Source organism: Primulina tabacum, chromosome 6 (genome assembly GCF_025594145.1).
Source record: "Primulina tabacum isolate GXHZ01 chromosome 6, ASM2559414v2, whole genome shotgun sequence".
Taxonomy (NCBI): domain Eukaryota; kingdom Viridiplantae; phylum Streptophyta; class Magnoliopsida; order Lamiales; family Gesneriaceae; genus Primulina; species Primulina tabacum.
Window position 1 is genome coordinate 33,054,149 of NC_134555.1, and position 26,571 is coordinate 33,080,719.

The window sequence follows — 26,571 nt, forward strand, 5'->3', positions numbered from 1 at the left end:
CTTGGATGCTCATATCTTTCTGCTGAAGGGCACGAATATCCGTCTCCAATTGATATTGTTTGGCAAAATTAGACTGCGTACACAAGCGTGCCAGATGATCCCAAACCTCCTTAGCAGTCTCGTATTTTGCCAATTGAGCACCTATTGAGTGCGCAACAGAATTATTAATCCACGTAATAATCTTCGAATTATCTGCCTCCCAAACATCCAATGACACAGCGTAATCAGGGTTCGTCTGGTCTGTAGGCTTGTCTCGTACACCTGTGACATAGCCCCACATCGATTTCCCCCGCAAGAAATTCTTCATAACATAACCCCAATACGAATAATTTTTTCCATCCAATTGAACACTAATTGACTGAAGAGAATCGTCTTTACGAGTAGCCATGATGCCAAAACCAAACAAAACCGAACGAATAAAACAAAACACGATGCAGAGAAGAAGTCGATTACCAAAGAGAAACTAGACAAACGAAAAGTTGTACGAACACAACAAAAAAAAATCGTTCGGGGCTCCGCCTCGAACCCCGGGCGGGGGCGCGCTGCCCCCCGCATCCCCCAGCGAACTCACCGCGGAGTTCGATCCGCGAAAGCTGTGGATGAGATTAACAGTTCTTCTCTACGATTGACAGATCCATGAGATGGAAGCTCTGATACCATGAAGAAATAGAGAGTGAGCGGAAAGCTCAAGTCGTAGTATTGTAAAACTGAATAAAGAATACAAAGAGAATATGTTTATATACCTAGGGTAAACACAAAAAGAATAAATGACTAATCTACCCTTGAGAGTTAACAATAATATATTATATTCTAACAATTAATTTAATCACAGACAAGGAAGAACAACGTTAGCACAGTGGATGAGAAGGAGAAAGTACCATATTTTACAAAACTCACCGTTGAAGCATGTAAGAACTAAAACAAATCAAGTTTGGTACAGCAACTCTTTACCTCCAAAGTTAAACTTGTAGATTGTCCACTGTAAAAGAAAACACTTTGATTGTTAAAATGATTAGACTTAATGGCAAGAAGTAGATGAGCTAGAATATGTAACGAACTTGGATATCTTCATAGGTTAGCAAAAGCAACAAATCTTTCTATGTCTTTCTATACATACAAAATACTCTCTCCAGTCCTTTCATCTATTAGTTACAACTGGCCACTCTACGTCTATACTTCTCCTTGCAGGGGAATATGTAGAATCTGGAGAAAAAATTGTCCACTTATTCATTTATAAACGTATGCGAGGTTCATTTGATTTTCATTTCTAACAATAAACTAGGCTGCAAGTATTTACGCATATATTCCAACTAATCAAGAACATGAATTATTGAACTCTAAATTTGTATAAATCCGACTTCGTCCAAACATGTGAAACAGTACATGGAAGTCAAACCTGAAAATTTTTAATAATAATAATAATCCAGAGGTCAAAAGTACAAGACACGTTTATTGCTCGTGCATTAATGCAATTTTCATCACAACACCAACTTAAAAGCGAAAGGCAACATTAGCCAACTTAGCTAGAATAATAATTGTTCCGTAATGCTGTATTTGTATATAAGAAAACACAAGACTTAAAAAGATTTATTGGTCACTTATTATTTTGATATTTCTAAAGTGATAAATGTTGGGGAAAACCCATAAACCGCAGAATCCATCATGATAAATCATCAAGAATTTGACTGAAAACTTGAGCGGAAGCGTACCTGAAGCCATAATCCTGAATTCTTTAGAACGTGTCTTGATCTTCCAGATCTACGCGCTCTTTTCTTGAGAGAATCCTTTAATTTCTCTTCAGAACTATTTTCTTAATGGGGGACAGAATAGTGAAAGTGATAACGCGAGATCTGGGGACCATGACCCATATTTATAGATAATGTTTACCAATATCTTCTGATATTTCTGTTTTAGCTCATCATAAAAACAGAAATTATACTTATGTCTCTACACATTAAAGGCCCACAACCCATTAGATACATTAAAGCCCAATAACCCGAACCTTAATTGATCACTTTATTTTGGGCTTAACTTAATAGACAACCCACAACACATAATTATTCACATATAAGCCCATATAAATAATTGATCCAACAATCTCCCACTTGGGCTATATGTGTAACTTTATAATTATGTTTGTGAAAATAACCTTATGAGCTCAAAATTGTTGTCATTCCGAAATGTATCTATAACCAATCAGGTCCATCAATCACATCAACATAGGATCAAAGCAGTCTTCGCTACACTCAAGGTAACTAGACCCATCAATGGTCACATATGCCAACACAACTGAATGACATGGATCATGAAGTGGATGTGTAGCATGGAAATTTCATGCAATGTGACCGTAACATGCCTATTTCCAACTGGTCCTCCCTTTAACCTTATTGAGATCAAACTTTAAATCATAATCAGAGTGTGACTTAACTTGAAATTTATTTCTGCAGAAAATAAATTTACATAAATGTAACTGCAATGTCTACAACTGAAAAGCATTTAAAATAACAAACTCCCACTAAAACTGAATTTCCTAAATTGACATAACACCCATACTAGCAGTGTGCTCATGAAACTGTTTGGGTGGTAGTCCTTTAGTAAGCGGATCCGCAACCATGGAGTTTGTACCGATATACTCAATAGACAACTTTCCACTCTGAATTCTTTCTTTAACAACCAGAAACTTGATGTCAATGTGTTTTGACTTCGTCGAGATCCTGTTGTTATTGGAATACATAACTGCTGATTTATTGTCACAATGTAATCTTAGTGGCCTTTCAATGCCATCAACAATACGCAGTCCTGTGACAAAATTTTGCAGGCATATTCCATGATTGGATGCCTCATAACACGCTACAAATTCAGCTGCCATGGTGGAAGAAGCTATAAGAGACTGTTTAGCACTCTTCCAGGAAATGGCACCTCCAGCAAGGAGATAGATGTAGCCCGACGTAGATTTCATACTATCTTGGCATCCAGCAAAATCGGAGTCAGTATACCCAATGATCTCTAGCTGATCCATCCTCCGATATATGAGCATGTAATCTTTTGTTCTCTGTAGGTACCGTAAAACTCTTTAGACTGCTTTCCAATGTTCCACTCCTGGATTACTTAAATATCGTCCCAACATTCCTGTCACGTACGCAATATCTGGACGTGTACAAACCTGAGCATACATTAAACTCCCCACTGCAGATGCATAGGGAACCTTCTGCATTTCTTTTTCCTCAAAATCATTCTTTGGGCATTGTTTGAGACTAAATTTGTCTCCCTTAGCCACAGGGGTATCTGTTGGTTTACAATCTTGCATCCTGTATCGCTTGAGATCTTTCTCGATATAGCCTTTCTAAGATAATCCAAGAATACCCCGAGAACGATCCCGATGTATTGAATACCCAGTACAAAAGATGCATCACCAAGATCCTTCATCTCAAAATTCTTAGCTAGAAATCTCTTGGTTTCATGCAACAACTCTATATCGCTGCTAGCGAGCAGAATGTCATCAACATATAAAACCAGAAAAATATGCTTACTCCCACTGAACTTATGGTACACACAATCATCGACCAAATTCATCTCAAAACCAAATGAGATGATCACTTGATGAAATTTGAAATACCATTGTCGAGATGCTTGCTTGAGCCCATAGATGGATTTCTTTAATTTGCAAATCATATTATTTGTGTCTTTGGACACAAAATTTTCTGGCTGCACCATATAAATCGTTTCATCAATGTCACCATTTAGAAACGCAGTCTTTACATCCATCTGATGAAGCTCAAGATCGAAATGCGCCACCAAAGCCATTATAATCCTTAAAGAGTCTTTCGAAGAAACCGGAGAGAAAGTCTCTTTATAATCAATGCCTTCTTTCTGTGTAAAGCCTTTAGCGACAAGACGAGCCTTATATCTTTCCACATTGCCTTTCGAATCCCTCTTGGTTTTAAATATCCATTTGCAACCAATGGGCTTCGTACCTTTAGGCAATGGGACAAGATCCCATACGTCATTGTCCTTCATGGACTTTATCTCCTCATTCATGGCATCATTCCACTTTTGAGAGTTAGAACTTTCCATGGCTTGATGGAAGTTAATAGGATCATCCTCCATCAATCCAATGTCTGCCTCATGTTCTTGAAGAAATACAATGTAATCATCTGGCACTGCATTTCTCCGCTCTCTAGTGGATCTCCTTAATGGCATAGGTTCTGGAGGTGCTTGAGTTTGTTCATCTGGAATGAGAGGATCTCTAATATTGTCTTCCTGTATTGTGTCTTGGTCAAAGTGAGGAATATGATCCTGACCAATTTCCAAGACACCTGTGGGAATATTTACATATTCCTCTTCAAAGACAATATCCCTTACTTTATCTCCCCCCGCAAACTCAACATCCTCAAAGAACCTGGCATTTCCTGACTCAAAAATCGACTTACTCGTGGGATCATAAAACTTGTACCCCCTGGATCTTTCAGAGTATCCAATAAAATAACAACTAACCGTCCTTGAGTCCAGTTTCTTTTCATTAGGCTTGTAAGCCCTTGCCTCAGCTGGACATCCCCAAACGTGCAGATGCTTAAGACTGAGCTTTTTACCCGTCCAAAGTTCATAAGGGGTTTTGGTCGCTGCCTTAGTTGGAACCCTGTTAAGGATATATGCTGCGGTCTTTAGTGCTTCTCCCCAGAGTGATTCTGGTAAGGTAGAATGACTGATCATACTCCTCACCATGTCTTTAAGCGTTCTGTTTCGTCTTTCAGCAACACCATTCATAGTGGGCGAACCCGGCATAGTGTACTGTGGGACGATACCGCATTCCTCCAGGAATCTAGCAAAAGATCCTGGACGTTGTTCACCTGAACCGTCATATCTACCATAGTATTCACCACCATGGTCAGATCTAACGCTTTTAATCTTTAAGCCAAGTTGATTTTCAACTTCAGCTTTATAGTTTTTGAACACATCCAATGACTGTGCCTTTTCATGAATGAGATAAATGAAGCCATATCTTGAAAAATCGTCTGTAAACGTTATAAAATACTGTTGACCATTCCAAGAAGCCGAAGGGAATGGTCCACAAATATCAGTATGTATAAGTTCTAAGACGCCTGAACACCTATTGGCTTCAAATCTTCTTTTGTTGGTTTGTTTTCCCTTTATACAATTAACACAATTATTAAAATCTGTGTAATCTAAAGGTTCGAGAATTTCGTCTGACACGAGTCTCCTTATTCTCTTTTCAGGGATATGACCAAATCTTTTGTGCCATAACGCAGCTGAATTCTCACTGGTTAATTTTCTTTTAGTGCCTCTACTTGTTTGCAGGGATTCATTAAATGAAGCGATAACAGCCAAAGAATAGAGATTATCGTATCCTGATAAAGAACCAGAACCAACCAATTTTGAATCGAGAAACAAACTGAATATTCCATTTCCAAAAGAACAAGAATAACCAAATTTGTCCAATGCAGAAATGGAAATCAAATTCCGTCTAAAAGACGGCACAACAAATGTTTCATAAAGATCCAAATATATTCCAGTCTTCAACAATAATCTAAATTTTCCTATTGCCTCAACTTCAACTTTGTTGCCTTCACCAACATAGATGAATTTTTCAGCATCACTTGGTTTTCGGCAATCCAGGCAACCCTGCATAGACACACTGATGTGAGTTGTTGCACCAGAATTTATCCACCACGTGTGTCTAGGCACTGAAGTTAAATTAACCTCAGAACAAACCATATTCAGAAGCATACCTTTCTTAGCACGCCAAGCGTGATAATTACTGCACTGCTTCTTCATATGCCCATCACTGCCACAGAAAAACAACCAGAACTTTGAGAATCACTAGGATTCTTCTGTTGTTTCTTCGGAGGCTGTGTATCCGCAGCTTCCTTATACTTTCGTTTATTTCCTTTATCCTTCGAGGTAGAGGCATAATGAGCACTTTCTGTCTTGTCTTGCTTCAACCTTTCCTCTTCCTGGTCACAGTGCGAGATGAGCTCATTCAGAGACCAAGTCTCTTTCTGACAGTTATAGCTCACCTTGAACTGGTTAAACTTAGGAGGAAGAGATATCGAAACCAGATGCACCATCAAGTCCTCAGAGAGGTCAAGCTTCAGTGCTTTCAACCTTGAAGCAAGATGAGACATTTCCATAATGTACTCCCTGATGTTGCCCTTACCCCTGTACCTCATTGAAACGAGGCTTGCCAAAAGTGTACCAATTTCAGACTTTTCACTTTTAGCAAACCTCTTTTCGAGGTCTTGAAGGAAAGCCTTAGCCGTAGCAATGTCGCTAGACATTGTGCCCCTGAATGTTTCTGGAATGGCCCTCTTCATGATCATCATACACATGCGATTCGATCTCTCCCACCTTTCAAACTCCCTCTTTTCATCAGAGGTACTCTTATCCGTAATGGCGGGATGAGAGTCAATCCTTATCGCAAGGTCTAAATCCATGACTCCGAGAACTATCAACAAATTCTCTTGCCACGATTTAAAATTCGAGCCATTTAACATAGGAATAGAATTTATGTTGGAGTGAATATTTGCAGGAGTCAAATCTGAATAGAGAACAAAAAACCAAATATACATGCTCAACCAAATATACAAATAAAATAATCAATAAATTCAAATAATGTAAACCTCCATAAACAGAATATCGAGCACTCCATTAATGTTTCATCTTTGGACAAAAGATTAACTTGTAAGTGATATCCTGGCGCAGCAGTCAAACACTGATAGTAACTATCATGTCAAATAACAACCTTCCTTTGGGCCGATTTATTATTCACATGAAAAAACCGAAAAACTATCACATGTTTACCACCACAATTGCATATGTGATTATATTAAATATTAACCTTCCTTTGGGCCGATCAATATTCATATAAATCACATATACTCAAAATACTTTTGTATTTCAAAATAAAATTAATTTCCATAAAAGAGGTCACTTTGGCGACATTTTATTTCAATTAATCAATTTTAAAAATACATATAACCTTGTCATTATTTGAATTAATGAATATTTAACCTCAACCGAATAAACCTGAACCGAAATTTTTTTTTTTTAAAAAAAATTTAATCTGAATTTTCGATTTTCCTCTAAAATATTTTGTTGAACAAAAACCGGAAGGAAAATCGAAATCTTATACCAAATCTTTAAAATTTTACAACCAAATCTTTTTACCAAAACCGAAACTTTAAAAGATTTGGTTTTCAACCAAAATATTTTCCAGATCTGAAACCTTATCAAAAAAAAATTTCAGATCTAAACCAAAATAATTTTCAGATCTGAAACCGTATCAAAATATTTTCAGATCTGAAAACATATCAATATATTTTCCAGATCTGAAGCCATATCAAAAGAATTTTAAACAAAATTTAATTTTTTTTCAGATCTGGATCCAAAAAGTATCCAAAAACTTTAAACAAATCTCAATGATTCAAACATGAATGGCTCTGATACCACTTGTTGGGGAAAACCCATAAACCGCAGAATCCATCATGATAAATCATCAAGAATTTGACTGAAAACTTGAGCGGAAGCGTACCTGAAGTCATAATCCTGAATTCTTTAGAACGTGTCTTGATCTTCCAGATCTACGCGCTCTTTTCTTGAGAGAATCCTTTAATTTCTCTTCAGAACTATTTTCTTAATGGGGGAGAGAATAGTGAAAGTGATAACGCGAGATCTGGGGACCATGACCCATATTTATAGATAATGTTTACCAATATCTTCTGATATTTCTGTTTTAGCCCATCATAAAAACAGAAATTACACTTATTTCTCTACACATTAAAGGCCAACAACCCATTAGATACATTAAAGCCCAATAACCCGAACTATTAATTGATCACTTTATTTTGGGCTTAACTTAATAGACAACCCACAACACATAATTATTCACATATAAGCCCATATAAATAATTGATCCAACAATAAAACTTCACAAAAGATAGAACAAAAATTATACAGAGAGGAACATGAAGGAATCAGATAACTTTTAGGAAAAAAGATGCAATGTGGCGTAATTCACGTGTTTCGCCTCAAGACAAAAGTTAGCAACTGCATCTTACTTGGTCTGTTAAAAAATTGTGTTTTTTTCTTGTCACGCTTGGTGCAAAAACTTAACTTCAGCAAATGGTATCAAATAACATCAGAGCAGGTAACTGTAAAACACCAAATAATTTAAAATAACATTTGGATTTTCATATCAGATTATATACCCGTTTATCCTAATGCCATAGTAGGAAAGGCAAATGGAGAAACAGAAGACTTTGATACAAAGATAAACATATGTTGATCTTGCAACATGCAAAATACCAACTGGCATCAGTTTCTTAAAAGAAGCTGTTGCATCACGCTGTGTTCCGTGGACATTTAGAATTCATCCTTGCCATTCATGACAAATAAGAGATATCCCAAAATATTCATAGATACTACATGTTCGTCACATGTACGAGGTGTGAGGTTTCCCTTTCATTCTTCTCGCTGTGGGGTTTGCAAGTTGCATAAACATCCATCTTAAGACTATTCAGCACTCGGTTATCAGGTAGACTACATATACATTTAGCCAAATGATCGTAATACAACAATCCCAAGGGGTGTACCTGATGATCAAAGTTAAGGAGTTTCAGACAGATCAAATACAATACACAATCATCATATCGCTCAAGTTCGTGGCAATTGCATGCAACAGCTAAAAAAGAAATCAATATTTACTTTACCATTTTCGCTTAGTGAATACTGAAAAGATCTGGATATCTTTGTTTAACTAAATATATTAACGCATTGCAGATTGCAGAGAAGCTAGCATCAGTAGCAAATATTGCAGGCCGAATCCTTTAATAGGCTTGCTTATGTATTCCATTTCTTTCATATTAATGCTATTCTTTGGATGTCTTGGGGATGTTGCACTCTCTGGGGGTCATTGTAGTTTTTCCAGTATAACAGGTTACTCTGTCCTCAAGGGACTGGCCATGGGGATGGAGCCAATATGTTATCAAGCTCATGGAGCAAAGAGATGGGGAATTCTTGGTCAAACATACAGAAAGACTCTTATTTTCTATTAGTTGCAGCCATTCCAATCTTTTTGTTGTTTCTGAACATGGAACTATCCTTTTATGGTTAGGCCAAGATGAGAACATTGCCGTAGTGGCCAAGATTGACATAAAGTATTCCATTCCTGACTTGATTGCTCAGGCTCGCTTCCATCTGCTGAGAACATTCTTGAGAACCCAAAACATTATCAGACCCCTAACCATATCAGTGATATTTCTTGTTGTGCATCTGAACATGGGTGTAAAGGAGTTGCCCTAGCCCCGGCTTGGAACACTTTAAATGTAAATCTAGGGCTGCTAATTTACCTTCTCCTATCAAAAATCTCTTTAAAACCTCGAAAGGTTGGCAGCCTCTCCTAGTACTTGCAGGACCAAGTGTATTATCTGCATTCCAAGAGTGGTGGTGTTATGAAACATTCTTACTGTTTTGCAGTCTACTACGTAATCCACAGGCTAATGTGGCTGCAAAGTGCATTCTAATCCAAACCATGAGCTTGCTTTATATATTGCCTTCTTCTTTGAGCACAGGTTTGTCAATGTAAAGACCATGAATTAGGGGCTGATCAGCCTAGACAGTCTCAACGGACAACAGTTATTGGACTCACTCTAGCAATTCTATGGGGAATTATGGCCTTACTTTTCACAATTGCAGTAAGCGATGTATGGGGAGAACAATTTACTAGTAAATCACAGATTCTTTATTTGACATCCATTAATCTCCCTACAATGGGGTTTTGCGAACTAGGTAACAGCCCCCAGACAACAGCATGTGGGATTTCAGTAGGATGTGCTCGACCCAAAATGGCATGCAACATATATTTTGTGTCCTAGCTTATTGGTTTACCAGTTGCAGCTCTGTTGGCCTTCGGATTTAATATGGGCTTTTTTGGGCAGTGGTTTGGGAGCAGAAGTTTCAAGTACATACATGCATGATGGTTTGCACTCTATTTTACACAAATTGGGAACAGCAAGCCGGCAGAGCAAAGGAACTAACTCAATAAAAAGAAGATGTTAAGAATGACCTGGAAGCCTCTCTCTTAAGCTGATCATTTCAACTAGCATACTAGGATTGATTAACTTCAATAAAGCGTTAAGTGGTAGTGAGAATAGATGAATAGGTACAGATAATTTGCACTACGAGGACTGAGGGAAGAGAGTACTTGAGATGGGGTAGATTTGGCAAACCCGATTTCACTAGTATAACTCTGACCAAAATGATCTTTTATTCTTAAAAAGTCAGATTTTTAGAGAGTCGCAATCTCCTATCAAGATTTCAAGAGTCTAATCGATTTCCATTCATAATATGATAAATCATGCTTTAATTCTAGTTTGAAATTCTCTTCTGAAGTGACAGAAAAATTAGATCAGAAAGCACAAAGAATGTGGGCACAAAGCTCCAAACTTTTCATTTGAGATTGTATAAAAGATAAGTTTTAACACCTTTGTGCACACACCTATCATTTTAACCTGAATAGATAATAATGACAAAGTTAGAGAATCTTGCAAAAGACTGTAGTATGTGACGTGTATACATGTTAATCATACAGAGAGGAGAAGAAGTGAACAGCTCGAGCTCTTGTCATTACTTCAAAACAAGGAAGGCTTTACTCATTTGTTCCCATATCATAACCGAAGTCGTGGTATAAAAGTTAGTCGCCGATCCTTCTCTGATTCCCAAATTTGTCTATCAAGACAGTAACATCATTTACCTTCAATGTGAAACAACGGATCAGATTCATGTTCCACTTATCTGGAAACATGATAAACAAAGATACAATTCGGAGCATATAGCCAATACACGTCTCTTTTCAAATCAAATTATCAAAAAACGAACAATTTACTGATTCTGAAAGAAGAACAAACAGCAGTATTCATACATTATTTGCTGCTGCTGTTTCTCACCTTTTTCCAAATTATCAAGAGTGTAATTATAAGATTATAGGACCAACCCATAATGTAAAGGCCCGTATTTCGTATTCGTAATTTTGCGAAATTATTAAAAATTTTCTAAATAAATAATTATCTTGTCTCATTTAATTAAAGTAAACATGTAAATAATCTTAATTTTAAAATAACAGCGGAAGCAAATATTGTTTTCAACCAACAATTTAAAAATAATTAAACGTAAACATCAACTTAAAAATAATCCAACGTATTAAAACTGAGTTTGAATAATAAAAGGTGCATAAATTAAATAATGAGGTACTCGGGATTACTACTGCTGTCCCAAGATCGCTCACTGGTCTCCGTCCGCGGTCCCGACCTTATCAATACCTACAACAATCAAGTCTAGTGAGTCTAAAGACTCAACATGTATATATCGTGAATAACAAGTAAATATATCATAAAATCGCATGCAACGTAAAAATAAAGTATCGTAAAGCGTACGGTGAAAATAGCATCATGAATAATTATAACTACGTGCATATCTGAAAATCATACGTAAAAGCTTTGCTCAATAGAGCTCTGTCATGTCATATCATAATTTTCTGGTAGAGATAATGTTTCTAAGCAAGTGGCCCATAACATAGCGTAAGCGTCTGATCAGACTAAACCACAGTATACTGGGCGGTAGAGATCAATCACAGCCCTTGGACTGGATGTCCGTACCCATACATAATCATAAACCGGTCGTAAGTCACCGGGCGGAGAGGTCCTCGGTTGTTCCTACCGACTTCCAAACCCATAAGCATAAGGTGGCCACAAGACATATCGCATATATCTCAAAAATAAACATTTTATATTTTTATACACGTAATATAATTATAACCTTATTTTTTTACCGGATGAGTTGGATCATTCCCAGGCTTGCTGCGACTTACTACTAATATGTGACACATGAAATAAATCTTAACTTGATAAAATCTTAACAATAGAACCAAAAACGAGACGATTCGGACCAACAACTTGATTTTTAACCATGGCTTCGTACCAACCCGAACCAACATTAAACCGACGTTTAACCATGATTAAAAATACCCCAAACATACTGAAAAATATGCATAATAACTGTAAAACACGAAAATGGGTGAAAGGAATCCAAAAACATAAAACACTCTTTCGAGAGTCATTTTGGCACCTTTCACCGTAAATTCTCGTACGACCTCTAAACTCGACCGAATCACGAACGGCCAAAAACATGACTTTCCTAACTCATTGAGGTACTGTCCAGTCCAAGGCCATGGGCTAAAAGCCAGCCAAGAACTCAAACCAACCTCATGAACCGAACAGCAAGTTGCTGTAAAATTACAGCAGGAGCAGCTTGTGTATTTGAGGGTAAATTCTGAAATTTAATGACCAAGGGCTTGAACCACCACCCAAAGACTCTTACCAACATCCTAAGGCATGGCTTGGACCATGGCTAAGGGCTAGAAGCCAACCACAAACCAAAACACACCCCAAAACCGAAACACACTCACACAGGAAATGGAAAGACCGAAATATGCACTTGTGTTGTTGTTTAAAAATTTTGAGAGAACCATGAACCAAACCTTGAAAAGACACCTTGGTCACATCCTAGACATGGTAAGTGAGGGTTATAACCATGGCTACAGTCCCTAGGACAGCCAAGATTAGAACACACACCTTAACCACCTAAATGACCAAAACCGTGACTCATTATTACACCTAAGGGAAAGTTGCTGTCATTCTTTCGTTCTTGAGTGTATGGACTGAAACACATGAACCAAAAACCCCCTAACATACTCTAAACCATGCCTATAATCAGCCTTGGGAGCCTGGAACCGAAACAACTCCTGAAATCACAAGAAACATCTCAAACAAAAACATTAGCCAATTCCGAGGACCTGTGCAGATTTTTCGAAAATGTTGCTGCCATAATTTCGTTTTGCCTCATGAATCTTTAACATATAATTTTTAAAAATATTTATAGGACTTGATTGAAGAGCAAAGAAACAACATATACATGCCTGGAAATTGTTTTGACACGAAAACAAACCAATTCGACGAATACGAGCGACGGAGTCGGAGTTGAGAATTCCTTCTTGTTCTTGTGCTGTTATTCTCGATTTTTAGCTATTGTTCTCTTCTGTAAATTTCGAAATTATGGATGAAGGGCTGCTAGGTAATGAGTATGAAGGTTACAAGGGGTGATAAAGGAGTCTTGAAGTGCATTTAGTTGGAGGTTACAAGTCAAGAAGTTGAATGGATATGAATTGTTTTTCCTCCTCTAGTGTTGTTGTTCCTACCCTCTCCTCCTTGCTGCTAATTCACGATTTTTCTCAGATGTTTCCTACTGATTTTTTGAGCATATGAATGTAGGACATGTAGGTAAGGAAGAGGAATGTTAATAATGGTGTTAAAGGGTCCATAATATACATTAAAATGAGAGTTACAAGTGAAGGAGGTGAAGGGTTTTGAATTGTTTCTTAATCCCCTTATTGCCGTTGGTTTGTTCCTTATTTCCTACTGCATTTACACGGTTTTGTTGTCTAATAGGTTGAGTAGAAATGAGGTATGTTATTGCATTTAAATTTACTACCCATTAGATAATTAAAATGAGAAATGAATACCCCATGAATTGTAATTAGGAATTGTTGGAATGGAGAGTTATCCACCTTTGAATATTTTAAATGTTGGACCCAAAATTATTACTTATTTGCATGGTGTTTTATTTTTCACATCTTGTATGTTAATGTCCCAACTCTGTCGAGGATCTCAAATGGTCCAATGAATCTCGGACTGAGCTTTCCTTTCTTTCCGAACCGCATGACACCTTTCATCGGTGCAATCTTCACGAAAACATGGTCACCAACAGCAAACTCTAAATCTCTCCTCCTCTGATCCGCATAACTCTTCTGTCTACTCTGAGCAGTCCTCATCCTTTCACGAATCTTGACTACTACATCAGCAGCCTGCTGCACAATCTCCGGACCCAACTCTGATCTCTCCCCCACTTCATCCTAATGGATAGGAGATCTACACTTGCGACCGTACAGTGCTTCGTATGGAGCCATACCGATAGACGACTGAAAACTGTTGTTATAGGTAAACTCCACCAACGGTAGCTTTGATTCCCAACTCCCAGAGAAATCAAGAACACATGCACGAAGAAGATACTCCAAAATCTGGATAACTCTCTCGGATTGACCATCTGTCTGTGGATGAAAAGCTGTGCTAAACAACAACTTCGTACCCATAGCTGAGTGTAGACTCTTCCAAAATGATGAAGTAAATCTAGGATCTCGGTCAGACACTATAGAAACGGGAATGCCATGAAGTCTAACGATCTCCCGGATATATAACTCTGCATACTGGATCATGGAGAAAATAGTCTTAAAAGGCAAAAAATGAGCTAATTTCGTAAGACGATCAACAATCACCCATATAGCATTCGACCCTCTGATTGACTTCGGCAGACCGACAACGAAGTCCATGGTGACATTCTCCCACTTCCACTCGGGAATAGGAAGAGGCTTGAGCATACCCGCTGGTCTCTGATGTTCCACTTTCACTAGCTGACACGTCAAACACTCGGAAACAAATCGTCTGATATCCCTCTTCATCCCTGGCCCCCAATATAATAATTGCAGGTCTTTGTACATCTTCGTACTCCCAGGATGAATAGAGTACGACGACATATGGGCCTCAGATAAGACATCCTCTCGAATAGAATCGATGTTCGGAACCCACATTCTGTCCCGATATCTGACAATACCGTCTCTAACTGTGTACAAGATACTGCCCTTGGCTTCATCTCTCTGTCTCCACTTAGCCAATTGCTCATCTGCCAACTGCCCACTGCGAATACGGTCTAAGAGAGAAGACTGGATCGTCAAAGTAGATAGATGAGAAATTCTACCTCGAGGATTATGTCTCTAAATCAAACCTCTGCATCTCAAACTGAAGAGGTCTCGAAACCACCAAATGAGCCATCCCTGCAACTTTCCTGCTCAACGCGTCTGCAACTACATTAGCTTTGCCAGGATGATAGCTAATGTCACAGTCGTAGTCCTTTACTAGCTCCAACAAACGCCTCTGCCGCATATTCAACTCTTTCTGTGTAAAGAAGTATTTGAGACTTTTGTGGTCGGTGAAGATCTGACACTTCTCTCCGTACAAATAATGCCTCCAAATCTTCAATGCAAATACTACGGCTGCCAACTCTAGATCATGGGTAGGATAATTCTTCTCATGAGTCTTCAACTGACGAGAAGCATATGCTATCACCTTCCCATGCTGCATCAATACTGCGCCTAACCCGAGTTTCGAAGCATCGGTATACAGAACAAAATCTCCGGGTCCTGAAGGCATGGCCAATACTGGCGTTGAAATAAGAGCTTGTTTCAATGTATCGAAGCTCTTCTGACATTCCTCGCTCCACACATACTTAACATTCTTCTTCGTCAATGATGTGAGTGGAACTGCGATGGAGGAGAATCCTCGAATAAACTTCCGATAGTATCCTGCTAGTCCAAGGAAACTAAGGATCTCGGATGCATTTTGAGGCACGACCCAATCTCTGACTGCTGCAACTTTCACCGGGTCTACCTAGATCCCACTGCTAGAAATGACGTGGCCTAAGAACGCCACTTTCTCTAACCAGAACTCGCATTTGCTGAACTTCGCGAATAGTTTGTGCTTTTGTAAGGTCTGCAGTACTGTGGTCAGATGTCTGCTGTGATCCTCTTGATTCTTTGAGTAGATGAGAATATCATCTATGAATACTATCACGAACTGATCAAGATATGGCTGGAATACGCGATTCATGAGATCCATGAAGATCGCTGGCGCATTCGTCAAGCCGAACGGCATCACAAGAAACTCGAAGTGGCCATAACGAGTCCTGAAAGCAGTCTTGAGAACGTCAGCGTCTTTCACTCTCAGCTGATGATAACCAGAACGCAGATCAATCTTGGAGAATACCGAAGCTCCCTCCAATTGATCAAATAAATCCTCTATCCTCGGGAGTGGGTATTTGTTCTTCACTGTAACGTTGTTCAACTCCCGGTAATCAATGCAGAGCCTCATAGAACCATCCTTTTTCTTTACAAACAATACCGGTGCGCCCCATGGCGAAAAGCTCGGGCGAATGAACTCCTTGTCAAGAAGTTCCTGTATGTGTTTCTTGAGTTCTTCCATCTCCGTCGGTGCTAATCTGTACGGCGCCTTTGAGATTGGTGTCGTACCGGGCATAAGCTCAATAGAAAATTCCACCTCTCGTACAGGTGGTAATCCAGAGACGTCATCAGGAAAAACGTCTAGAAAATCCCGGACAACTGGAACATCGGATGCTGACTGTTTGGGCGTCTCGGGAACGGATACAAGAGTAGCTAAAAATGCTCGGCACCCTCTACGAATGAGCTTCCTAGCCTGGACACAAGATATCATACGCGGTAAATTAAAATACCTGTCTGGCTCGAATAAGAATTGTTCCATCCCCGGTGGTCGGACGAGAACAGATCTCTGCTGAAAGTCAATCAAAACTCTGTTCCTCAATAGCCAGTCCATCCCTAGAATGATATCAAATTCTGGCATCGGCAGAACGATAAGATCCGCATACACAAGATTACCATGAAGTTCAAGGTCTATATCTCGGATCACAGTAGTGGCTGTCATCTCCTCTCCAGAAGGCAATGTTACGGAATACGCTATGTCTAGCCCAATTGATTTGATCTTGAGAGAATTTGCAAAGGTTTCTGAAATGAACGAATGAGTAGCCCGTGAATCTATCAGGGCTTTCGTAGCTGAACCGGCTATAAAGATTCTCCCTGAAAGATTGGAATATTATGCTAAACCCAATAGTTTTACAAGAACTATGCTTATAGACATGCAAAGGTCAAAGTTCTTCTAACCTACGTTCCCGTAAATAACACTGATTAGAGCATGCAATCCTATCATAAATTCTAAGTTTAAAATATTAACCCAAAACATTAAACTTCAAATACAACTTAAGGATTTATGATACATGTCATGAGCATCATCTCCGGGTTAGTCTCCGCAGCATGGAGAGCAAAAACTCTGCCTTGGGTAGGCAGATTCTTCTGTGGGCAATTCTTCAATATGTGGTCAGTACTACCACATTTGTAACACTTTCCCGAACCATACATACATGGCCTAGCATGACGACGTGGCACCTGGCACAGACTGGATACTCCACTGTCCTCGGGACTGCTCGTCCCTGCGATTGCTGCTGCGGCCCTCTGTTCTTGGGTGGACCGTGGAAAGATCTCTTATTCTGATGCTGTGACTGAGGAGGACGGTGCGGTGCCTGAAATGGTCGTTTTCCAAGGCGATCGTGCTCAATATCATTCTGGTCTTGCTCTGCCACTAGAGCTCTGGAAACAGCAACATCATAGGTAGTAGGGCCAGCCACCCTAACATCACGGCGTATGATCGGCCGTAGACCATTCAGAAAGTGCCTCAATTTAGCTCCAGCATCATTAGCAATTAGGGGTACAACATGCATCTTCATGAACCGCTCATAGATAGCCTCCGGTCCCGGCTGTCTAGCTCCCACTGCATTGTTCCCCGCAAACTGTGCGAAGAACTGAGTCATCCTAGCTAGCATCTGGGCATTCATGTCTGGTGGAGGAGGTGGTGGTAGATCTCTCTCCTCGTTCTCCCTTTGTCTCTGATCCTCACCGCCCTCATGACGGCGCTCATCATCACCTCTCGGGCGTCCAACACGGCGTCTAGGAGGCATGCTGTTCCATAATTATAACCCATACGTAACCAACATGCATAATTCCACTATTTCTTTACATTTAAATAAATAATGCATAATCGTAATCTTGATGTAAAATATTTCATGCAATCATGACTAAAAAAATATTTCATGCTTTAAAATAAATGCGTAATCGTAAGACTTACAGAACGAAGACGTGACTTCATGAGCTTCTCGAGAGCAGTAGTAGTACAACCCTTTACAAGATCATAGGCTCTGATACCAACTGTAAAGGCCCGTATTTCGTATTCGTAATTTTGCGAAATTATTAAAAATTTTCTAAATAAATAATTATCTTGTCTCATTTAATTAAAGTAAACATGTAAATAATCTTAATTTTAAAATAACAGCGGAAGCAAATATTGTTTTCAACCAACAATTTAAAAATAATTAAACGTAAACATCAACTTAAAAATAATCCAACGTATTAAAACTGAGTTTGAATAATAAAAGGTGCATAAATTAAATCATGAGGTCCTCGGGATTACTACTGCTGTCCCAAGATCGCTCATTGGTCTCCGTCCGCGGTCCCGACCTCATCAATACCTACAACAATCAAGTCTAGTGAGTCTAAAGACTCAACATGTATATATCGTGAATAACAAGTAAATATAACATAAAATCGCATACAACGTAAAAATAAAGCATCGTAAAGCGTACGGTGAAAATAGCATCATGAATAATTATAACTACGTGCATATCTGAAAATCATACGTAAAAGCTTTGCTCAATAGAGCTTTGTCATGTCATATCATAATTTTCTGGTAGAGATAATGTTTCTAAGCAAGTGGCCCATAACATAGCGTAAGCGCCTGATCAGACTAAACCACAATATACTGGGCGGTAGAGATCAATCACAGCCCTTGGACTGGATGTCCGTACCCATACATAATCATAAACCGGTCGTAAGTCACCGGGCGGAGAGGTCATCGGTTGTTCCTACCGACTTCCAAACCCATAAGCATAAGGTGGCCACAAGACATATCGCATATATCTCAAAAATAAACATTTTATATTTTTATACACGTAATATAATTATAACCTTATTTTTTTACCGGATGAGTTGGATCGTTCCCAGGCTTGCTGCGACTTACTACTAATATGTGACACATGAAATAAATCTTAACTTGATAAAATCTTAACAATAGAACCAAAAACGAGACGATTCGTACCAACAACTTGATTTTTAACCAAGGCTTCGTACCAACCCGAACCAACATTAAACCGACGTTTAACCATGATTAAAAATACCCCAAACATACTGAAAAATATGCATAATAACTGTAAAACACGAAAATGGGTGAAAGGAATCCAAAAACATAAAACACTCTTTCGAGAGTCATTTTGGCACCTTTTACCGTAAATTCTCGTACGACCTCTAAACTCGACCGAATCACGAACGGCCAAAAACATGACTTTCCTAACTCATTGAGGTACTGTCCGGTCCAAGGCCATGGGCTAAAAGCCAGCCAAGGACTCAAACCAACCTCATGAACCGAACAGCAAGTTGCTGTCAAATTATAGCAGGAGCAGCTTGTGTATTTGAGGGGAAATTCTGAAATTTAATGACCAAGGGCTTGAACCACCACCCAAAGACTCTTACCAACATCCTAAGGTATGGCTTGGACCATGGCTAAGGGCTAGAGGCCAACCACAAACCAAAACACACCCCAAAACCGAAACACACTCACACAGGAAATGGAAAGACCGAAATATGCACTTGTGTTGTTGTTTAAAAATTTTGAGAGAACCATGAACCAAACCTTGAAAAGACACCTTGGTCACGTCCTATACATGGTAAGTGAGGGTTATAACCATGGCTACAGTCCCTAGGACAGCCAAGATTAGAACACACACCTTAACCACCCAAATGACCAAAACCGTGACTCATTATTGCACCTAAGGGAAAGTTGCGGTCATTCTTTCGTTCTTGAGTGTATGGACTGAAACAAATGAACCCAAAACCCCCTAACATACTCTAAATCATGCCTATAATCAGCCTTGGGAGCCTGGAACCGAAACAACTCCTGAAATCACAAGAAACATCTCAAACAAAAACATAAGCCAATTCCGAGGACCTGTGCAGATTTTTCGAAAATGTTGCTGCCATAATTTCGTTTTGCCTCATGAATCTTTAACATATAATGTTTAAAAATATTTATAGGACTTGATTGAAGAGCAAAGAAACAACATATACATGCCTGGAAATTGTTTTGACACGAAAACAAACCAATACGACGAATACGAGCGACGGAGTCGGAGTTGAGAATTCCTTCTTGTTCTTGTGCTGTTATTCTCGATTTTTAGCTGTTGTTCTCTTCTGTAAATTTCGAAATTATGGATGAAGGGCTGCTAGGTAATGAGTATGAAGGTTACAAGGGGTGATAAAGGAGTCTTGAAGTGCATTTAGTTGGAGGTTACAAGTCAAGAAGTTGAATGGATATGAATTGTTTTTCCTCCTCTAGTGTTGTTGTTCCTACCCTCTCCTCCTTGCTGCTAATTCATGATTTTTCTCAGATGTTTCCTACTGATTTTTTGAGCATATGAATGTAGGACATGTAGGTAAGGAAGAGGAATGTTAATAATGGTGTTAAAGGGTCCATAATATACATTAAAATGAGAGTTACAAGTGAAGGAGGTGAAGGGTTTTGAATTGTTTCTTACTCCCCTTATTGCCGTTGGTTTGTTCCTTATTTCCTACTGCATTTACACGGTTTTGTTGTCTAATAGGTTGAGTAGAAATGAGGTATGTTATTGCATTTAAATTTACTACCCATTAGATAATTAAAATGAGAAATGAATACCCCATGAATTGTAATTAGGAATTGTTGGAATGGAGAGTTATCCACCTTTGAATATTTTAAATGTTGGACCCAAAATTATTACTTATTTGCATGGTGTTTTATTGTTTACATCTTGTATGTTAATTGCTTAAGGTTTTAAATACTCATTCTACATTTTAATGAATTTATACCCTAATTTATTATGACCTCTTGCATGGCATTGCATGAATTTAACTTTAAGCATTTAAATACTATGTTTAATTTCTTGAATACTTTATACTTAGATTAATTTATTCTCTCTTGTTTACATATTTTAATTTCAGCTTTAATTAAATATTGAACTTAAAAGAATTTATTTACCAACTTAGCTCTAATTAATTAAATAAATTCTAAAACATTCTATTTCTTTAAATTAAATTATTTCTTGACTTAAATTAAATTTAGGAATATTTTCTTATTATTAATCTTATTTCTAATCTCCAAACTCCGGTCCGACCTCGCGTATTTATCCTGAAAAGATGAAACTAAACATCTATTTTTTGAAAATAACTAAAACACTTCATATTTTCATAAAAATTCATTTTTAATTTAAATAATATAAATTATGCATGGCTTATACGTAATCTGATTTTCGGGTTCTACACATAATCAATGAAAAAGTTCCTAGAGCTAAATAAATAACCAACTCAAACATAACCAAAATTTAAAGATAAACAAGTCTTAAGATGCAAATAAACTTGATAGGTGACATGAAACACCTGTCACAGAAAATGAAGTAAATTAACTCAGATTCCGGTCAGTTGGGATAGAGCGATTAAAACCCACACCACAATAAATGATTCAGAACATACACATTTGTTAATAAAATCTAGCAATAGAGATACAAAACTCATGTCACTCGCCAATACATGTCGTATACAGTCGAAGGAAAAAACATATAGGTTATCAAAAGCCAATCTACAAATGGACATGAGATATTTAACGGCTCGTTCCTAACGTAACCTTGAAAGGTAGAGGCGAGTGTCCCCTGTAACCAGTCTATTGACAACCAGGTTCTTATCTTGCTACTTAGCGCCAGCAAATACAAATAACTGTAGACGAGAATCAGCTAAGACAAGTTACTGGACAAATCGGAATAAATAGAAAAGTTAAAACGAATATTGATTGCATCTAGCCCAACATATAAGTTATCCTAATATCCCAAACTTAAACATAAAATAATCCAAGTAATGTAACACTCCTCGATCCCAAGCTCCCAAACTAAACTTGTTTTCCCAACTTGTCATCTAAAACACTCAAATTCATTCCCAGGATATTATAATCAAGTTCATTCCCAACTGAAACCCATTGTCATTGACTTGCCTTTACTTTCTACGCTTGTTCATTTCAAATAATCGGAATCAAAATAAGTCATTAAAGTCACAAGGGACGTCAAAAAATCAAACTTTTCATTGGGTGAGTCAGTATTCGTGGTGTTTTTGTGCCTCAGTGATAATACAATTCTTGAAATAAGAAATTTGAAGCTTTACCAATCTCTAAATTACAGAGTGAGTTTTCAGGTACAGCTCACTCACTTCTTAGGCGGTAATCACGGTACAAGAGGAGAATCAGCACCTGAAATTGAGAATATGATATGTTTTTATTTTCCAAAATATTTAGTTAATCTATTTTATGTAAATTATATATATGGCAAAAACTTGTGGGAGACGGTCTCACGGATCATATTTTGTGAGACGAATCTCTTATTTGGGTCATTCATGAAAAAATATCATTTTATGCTAAGAATATTACTTTTTATTGTGAATATCAGTAGGGTTGACCCGTCTCATAGATAAAAATTCGTAAGATCGTCTCACAAGATAGCTATTATATATATATATATATATATATATATATATATATGTATGTATGTATATATATAATTTCCCTTGAGTTGGGCCTTTGATATTGAGCCACTGCTTTAATTTCATTTAGTTAAAAAAATGTGCGATGGTTGGTTTATTAAACAAATAAAAATATTGTCCTTTATTTTATTTTCAACCTAATTAGCTGCTTTTCTTAAATAAATGATGATAACCATATTTTATATACTAAAAAAATCACCAAAGTTAAAAAAATTAATGCAGTTACCGACAGAAATATTGTTCGATTTATCATTTTTTCATGAAAAATGTATCGGTTAGATCTGACAAAATTAAAATATCAATTTATTCGATTTTCATAATTCTGTTCGGTAAATCGAATGTTCACCTTTATATGTATCATAGCCTGCACCACTTTATGAATTTGATGTATATTTATATTTGAAATTTTCTCTAAGTTTCCCGTTGCTCAACTTTTTAATACTTTACACGAAAGATGTTAATCAGACATTGGTAATTTATACTTGTTTGTCTACCACAATGTTCTATAAAAAGACCACCCAAAAATTGTGAAATATGAGCCGATTGACCTAATGGTCGCAATTCAACTTCGATCCTTTCCTCCCATGTATAAAATAAACTAAAAGAAAAAGTGTGAGATATAAGTTGAAAATATCATAAATCATTTATTAAATTTTTTTGAAGAATAAATCATGTATTAATTTAATCCGACAACATTGTATGACATAGGTGGACAAAATAATGCCATATCAACAACCCATAATATTGAATAAAATTAATGCTCAACATTTGAAATGGCTCACATAAGCACCACATGTTGGTGAATTTCTTGAAAACTTGCCTTATTTTTAAAATCCTTTATATACATAAGTTTGTGTGCATATTATTTAAGATTCTTAAAACTGAGATTATATTTCAAATCATCACCTTATTGAGAGAATGTAAGGATTATTATCATGCAAATAGAACATTGAAAGAAAAAACTAAGAGGGATGTCGAATTTAAGTTTTCTAAAGTCCATTAAACACAAGTTAATTGATTTAAAAGACTACACAGTAATTCTAATGATTTATAGCCCATGTGACGTTAAAATTCCAAAATTAAAAACTTTTGCACGTTAAACTTAGATCTCGACCCAAGAAAAAATAATTAGAAACTAGAGATTAAAGTACTTAAAGATGTATACATTCAAGCATAATTATAAGAATCTTACAGTAAGAGACATTCTTTGTGGCTTTACACAAATTCAGCCACATAAATTTCGAATCTCTTCCAAAAAATAAGTAAAAACGGAGATTTCTATATCTAAACTAGGTACAAATATTAGGCCTAAGCGGGTGCCAACCTGCAACCACAGCATATAGAACCACGTCCTCCTACATACCCTTTGATCCCATATACTTCCTTTCAAATTATGCATATATGTTTATTTTTTAAGTGGTTTCTTCTTAGAAATCTTGCATATTGCAACTAAAACTGCCCCCCGACGTACGTTTTCCCGAACTGCCAGTTCGCGGGGGCGGCGTTGTTGCTCACAAGAGTCCTGCCATCACTTGTGGTAACTTGAAATGAGAGGCTTTGCCCGTTGAGATAGGAGTTGCTCTGCCAGTTTTGGCCCCAGTTTCTAGACAAGGGTTGCCACCCTGTCCTTGATCCCTTGATCGACACCGAGTGGACGTCCCCGGCGCCCGCGACGTTGGTGACGAGTACTAGGTTGAAGTAAGAGTGGCCATTGATTGTGAACCTTATTCCTCCCTTCTTTACACAGGGTACCCTGTAAAAGATATCAGAATTCGAGTCATATCTTGAGTCTTGTTCCTGTTAAATTGAGAGAAATGTTTCTTCTAAAATCTTATAAAAGTCACAATTGGTTTCCGTATTTGGTGTTGGTTTAGTACCTTCTAAAGGAGACTGGGACAATCCCGGCTCGGTACTGAGCGATTTGCATGAAAGCGGGCTGGGCCATGTCGAAGTGTTGGCGGGGAGGGTTGCACCACCCTCCATTGTCATTTGGGAGAGAAGGGTTCGGGGGGCAAAAGTTGGTGGCGGTGACGGTGATGGTGCCTGGCAGGCACGATTTGGATCCGCCGGAGCATGTTAACTGGTAGCATGACCCGCAGCTCAGGCCATTGTTGAACAGAGCAGTGCTGAGTGCTGCGGTGTTTGTGCCATATCCTTGACTGTACAGATTACCATATCCACAAGCACCTCCTGCAGCAATACCCAACAAATGTTTGTCTGTCACCGCTTAGAATCCTATGAATAAATTTTAATACATCGATGTGACAATTTGGTGTATTTTACAAGCACAACTTATCTTTTTATATTTCATGTTTTTTATTCATGAAGTTAAAATCAATGTCATTTTCTTGTACACGTTAAAACAATTCGACAAATCCACTAAAATCTATACTATAATGTCAAGTATGAAATGACCCATCCTCCAAAACTTACCAATTTTCTTTTCCAAATTACACAAATCTAATCTAATATATAAAAAGTCATATTTTGTATTAAAACTCTAACAATATTCACAGAGACAATATTAACCAGTGAAAAAACAATGAGTTCTACAACTTTTCATATATATATATATATATATATATATATGTTATAAAAATGATTAAACTTACCCATTGTTCCCGATGCATCGCCCCCACCATAGAAAGTGGCGGACGCACCTTGCCATCCTCCGTAGTTTCCATAAGCACCTCGTAGGCTAAAGTTGAAGAACAACGAGAACAAAACCAGAGAAGCAAGTGACACCATTGTAGGAAGAGAGCTCAAGTTTAGAGTTAATAGAGCAAAATGTTTACGTGGTGTGGGCTTAGTATAAAATTTGGTTGAAGGGGATTTATTTAAATAGAGGGGGATGGGGAGGAGTTTGCAAAATGTAGTTTGTGTTAGAAAGAGACAAGATAGGCATAAGATGCACATGCATTTGTTCCTACTCGAACTACCAACTGCTAATCTTGTAGACCCTACTAGCACATGCATTCTCAACTGTTTCCTTCTTTTTCTTTATATAAAATAAAGAGTCGAATTAAGTTAAAAGTTTTCAAATTTTAGTATATGTATGATATCATAATTTTATTGAAATAATTAGGAAATATTTAAAAGATGAGTCTTTCCACGGTTGGTATTTTTTGACTTTTCGTTTGTTAAAGTTGATATTAATACGATAAGTTGATTTTTTTTTTTTCAAAATTTTAGATCTTGGCAAAACAAATAACTGAGAAAAAATTCAACTAACGGTCTAAATTTTGTCAACGATCATATGCACTAACATCTGACAAGATAACAATGTCAAATTCTCTTCATAGTACACTACATTTTATCTCCATTAATCACTTCTTTGGTTTTTACGTCTTTGGCTAGATTGGCTTCTAAAAAATTGATTGATTCTTGACATTTTAAGAAACATTCACGTCAATAGGAAGTTATTAGAATGTTGTTCATGATCTGTCATCGTAATTTGGTTGATGGATCATTCTGCGGCTTGATCGAATTAAAACGGTAAGGTTGAATAACGGCTTGAACTTGAACGACTTGATATAAACATTACAGTCCGACTGGACTTCACGTCGACCAGATAAAAACCTGTGAGTACATGTAAAAAGCAGCTAGTTCCTTAAACAATTCGAAGCTGTTTATTATCACCAAAACTTACGATATATATTTTCAGTCGAAGACAATTTATTGCACCAAGACTAAATTCAAACAATTTAAAAGATCAATAGCCAAAATAAGCCAATTTACGAGATTATTTTCGTAATTTTCCCTATTATAAATATACAATAAATAAATTTGTAGAAAAATTTGAAAACAACATAGCGCGACTTACGTCTGTCTGTTTCTTTGACTCTACTAGTTTTTCTGGTAAGATTTTTAACGTAATTGACGGATTAAATTAATCGGTTATCGAATTTAGAACAATCACCAGTCCATCACAGCTCCCGTAGATAACGTTTTGTTTCGATGGAAAAGATTTTGACTCTAAATTCTTCCATAACAATTAGACAATTTTTCAAATACAAGGATATTTATAATATTAAATCATAGGAATCATTTGAAATCATTTTTTTAGAAAAGAAATTCTATACTCCATAAATTATTTCAATGTAAACCCAACATATATTATAAACTGGAAGTCATTTTTA

General features: G+C 37.4%; 1 protein-coding gene, 1 long non-coding RNA gene and 1 pseudogene across 4 annotated transcripts; 1 reads left to right on the forward strand and 2 right to left on the reverse strand.

Annotated features, from left to right (window-relative positions):
* Positions 1-823: 823 nt before the first annotated feature.
* Positions 824-22,154, reverse strand: LOC142549249 (uncharacterized). 3 transcript variants are annotated; one of them, XR_012821147.1, is made up of 4 exons: positions 22,058-22,154; positions 10,605-10,768; positions 8,076-9,443; positions 824-979 (listed from the first exon to the last, which is right to left on the reverse strand). It is a non-coding gene; the product is annotated as an uncharacterized LOC142549249 (long non-coding RNA). The 3 variants fall into 3 exon arrangements; XR_012821148.1 differs by lacking the exon at positions 824-979 and having other exon boundaries at positions 7,981-9,443; positions 10,646-10,768; XR_012821146.1 differs by lacking the exon at positions 824-979 and having other exon boundaries at positions 7,981-9,443.
* Positions 9,548-10,607, forward strand: LOC142548317 (protein DETOXIFICATION 53-like; annotated as a pseudogene).
* Positions 22,155-23,574: 1,420 nt separating the features above from the next.
* Positions 23,575-25,258, reverse strand: LOC142549250 (expansin-A4-like). The gene is made up of 3 exons (XM_075658100.1): positions 25,045-25,258; positions 24,310-24,622; positions 23,575-24,185 (listed from the first exon to the last, which is right to left on the reverse strand). Exons 1-3 carry the CDS (start codon positions 25,178-25,180, stop codon positions 23,882-23,884), a joined length of 753 nt encoding a protein of 250 aa, XP_075514215.1. The 5' UTR covers positions 25,181-25,258; the 3' UTR covers positions 23,575-23,881.
* Between the last annotated feature and the right edge of the window lie 1,313 nt (positions 25,259-26,571).

Coding starts and splice junctions, on each gene's coding strand:
- LOC142549250 (XM_075658100.1), bottom strand. CDS start 25,180: ATGGTGTCACTTGCTTCTCTGGTTTTGTTCTCGTTGTTCTTCAACTTT. Junction 24,623..25,044: donor CGATGCATCGGGAACAATGG/GTAAGTTTAATC, acceptor GTATTGCTGCAG/GAGGTGCTTGTGGATATGGT. Junction 24,186..24,309: donor GTCCCAGTCTCCTTTAGAAG/GTACTAAACCAA, acceptor TATCTTTTACAG/GGTACCCTGTGTAAAGAAGG.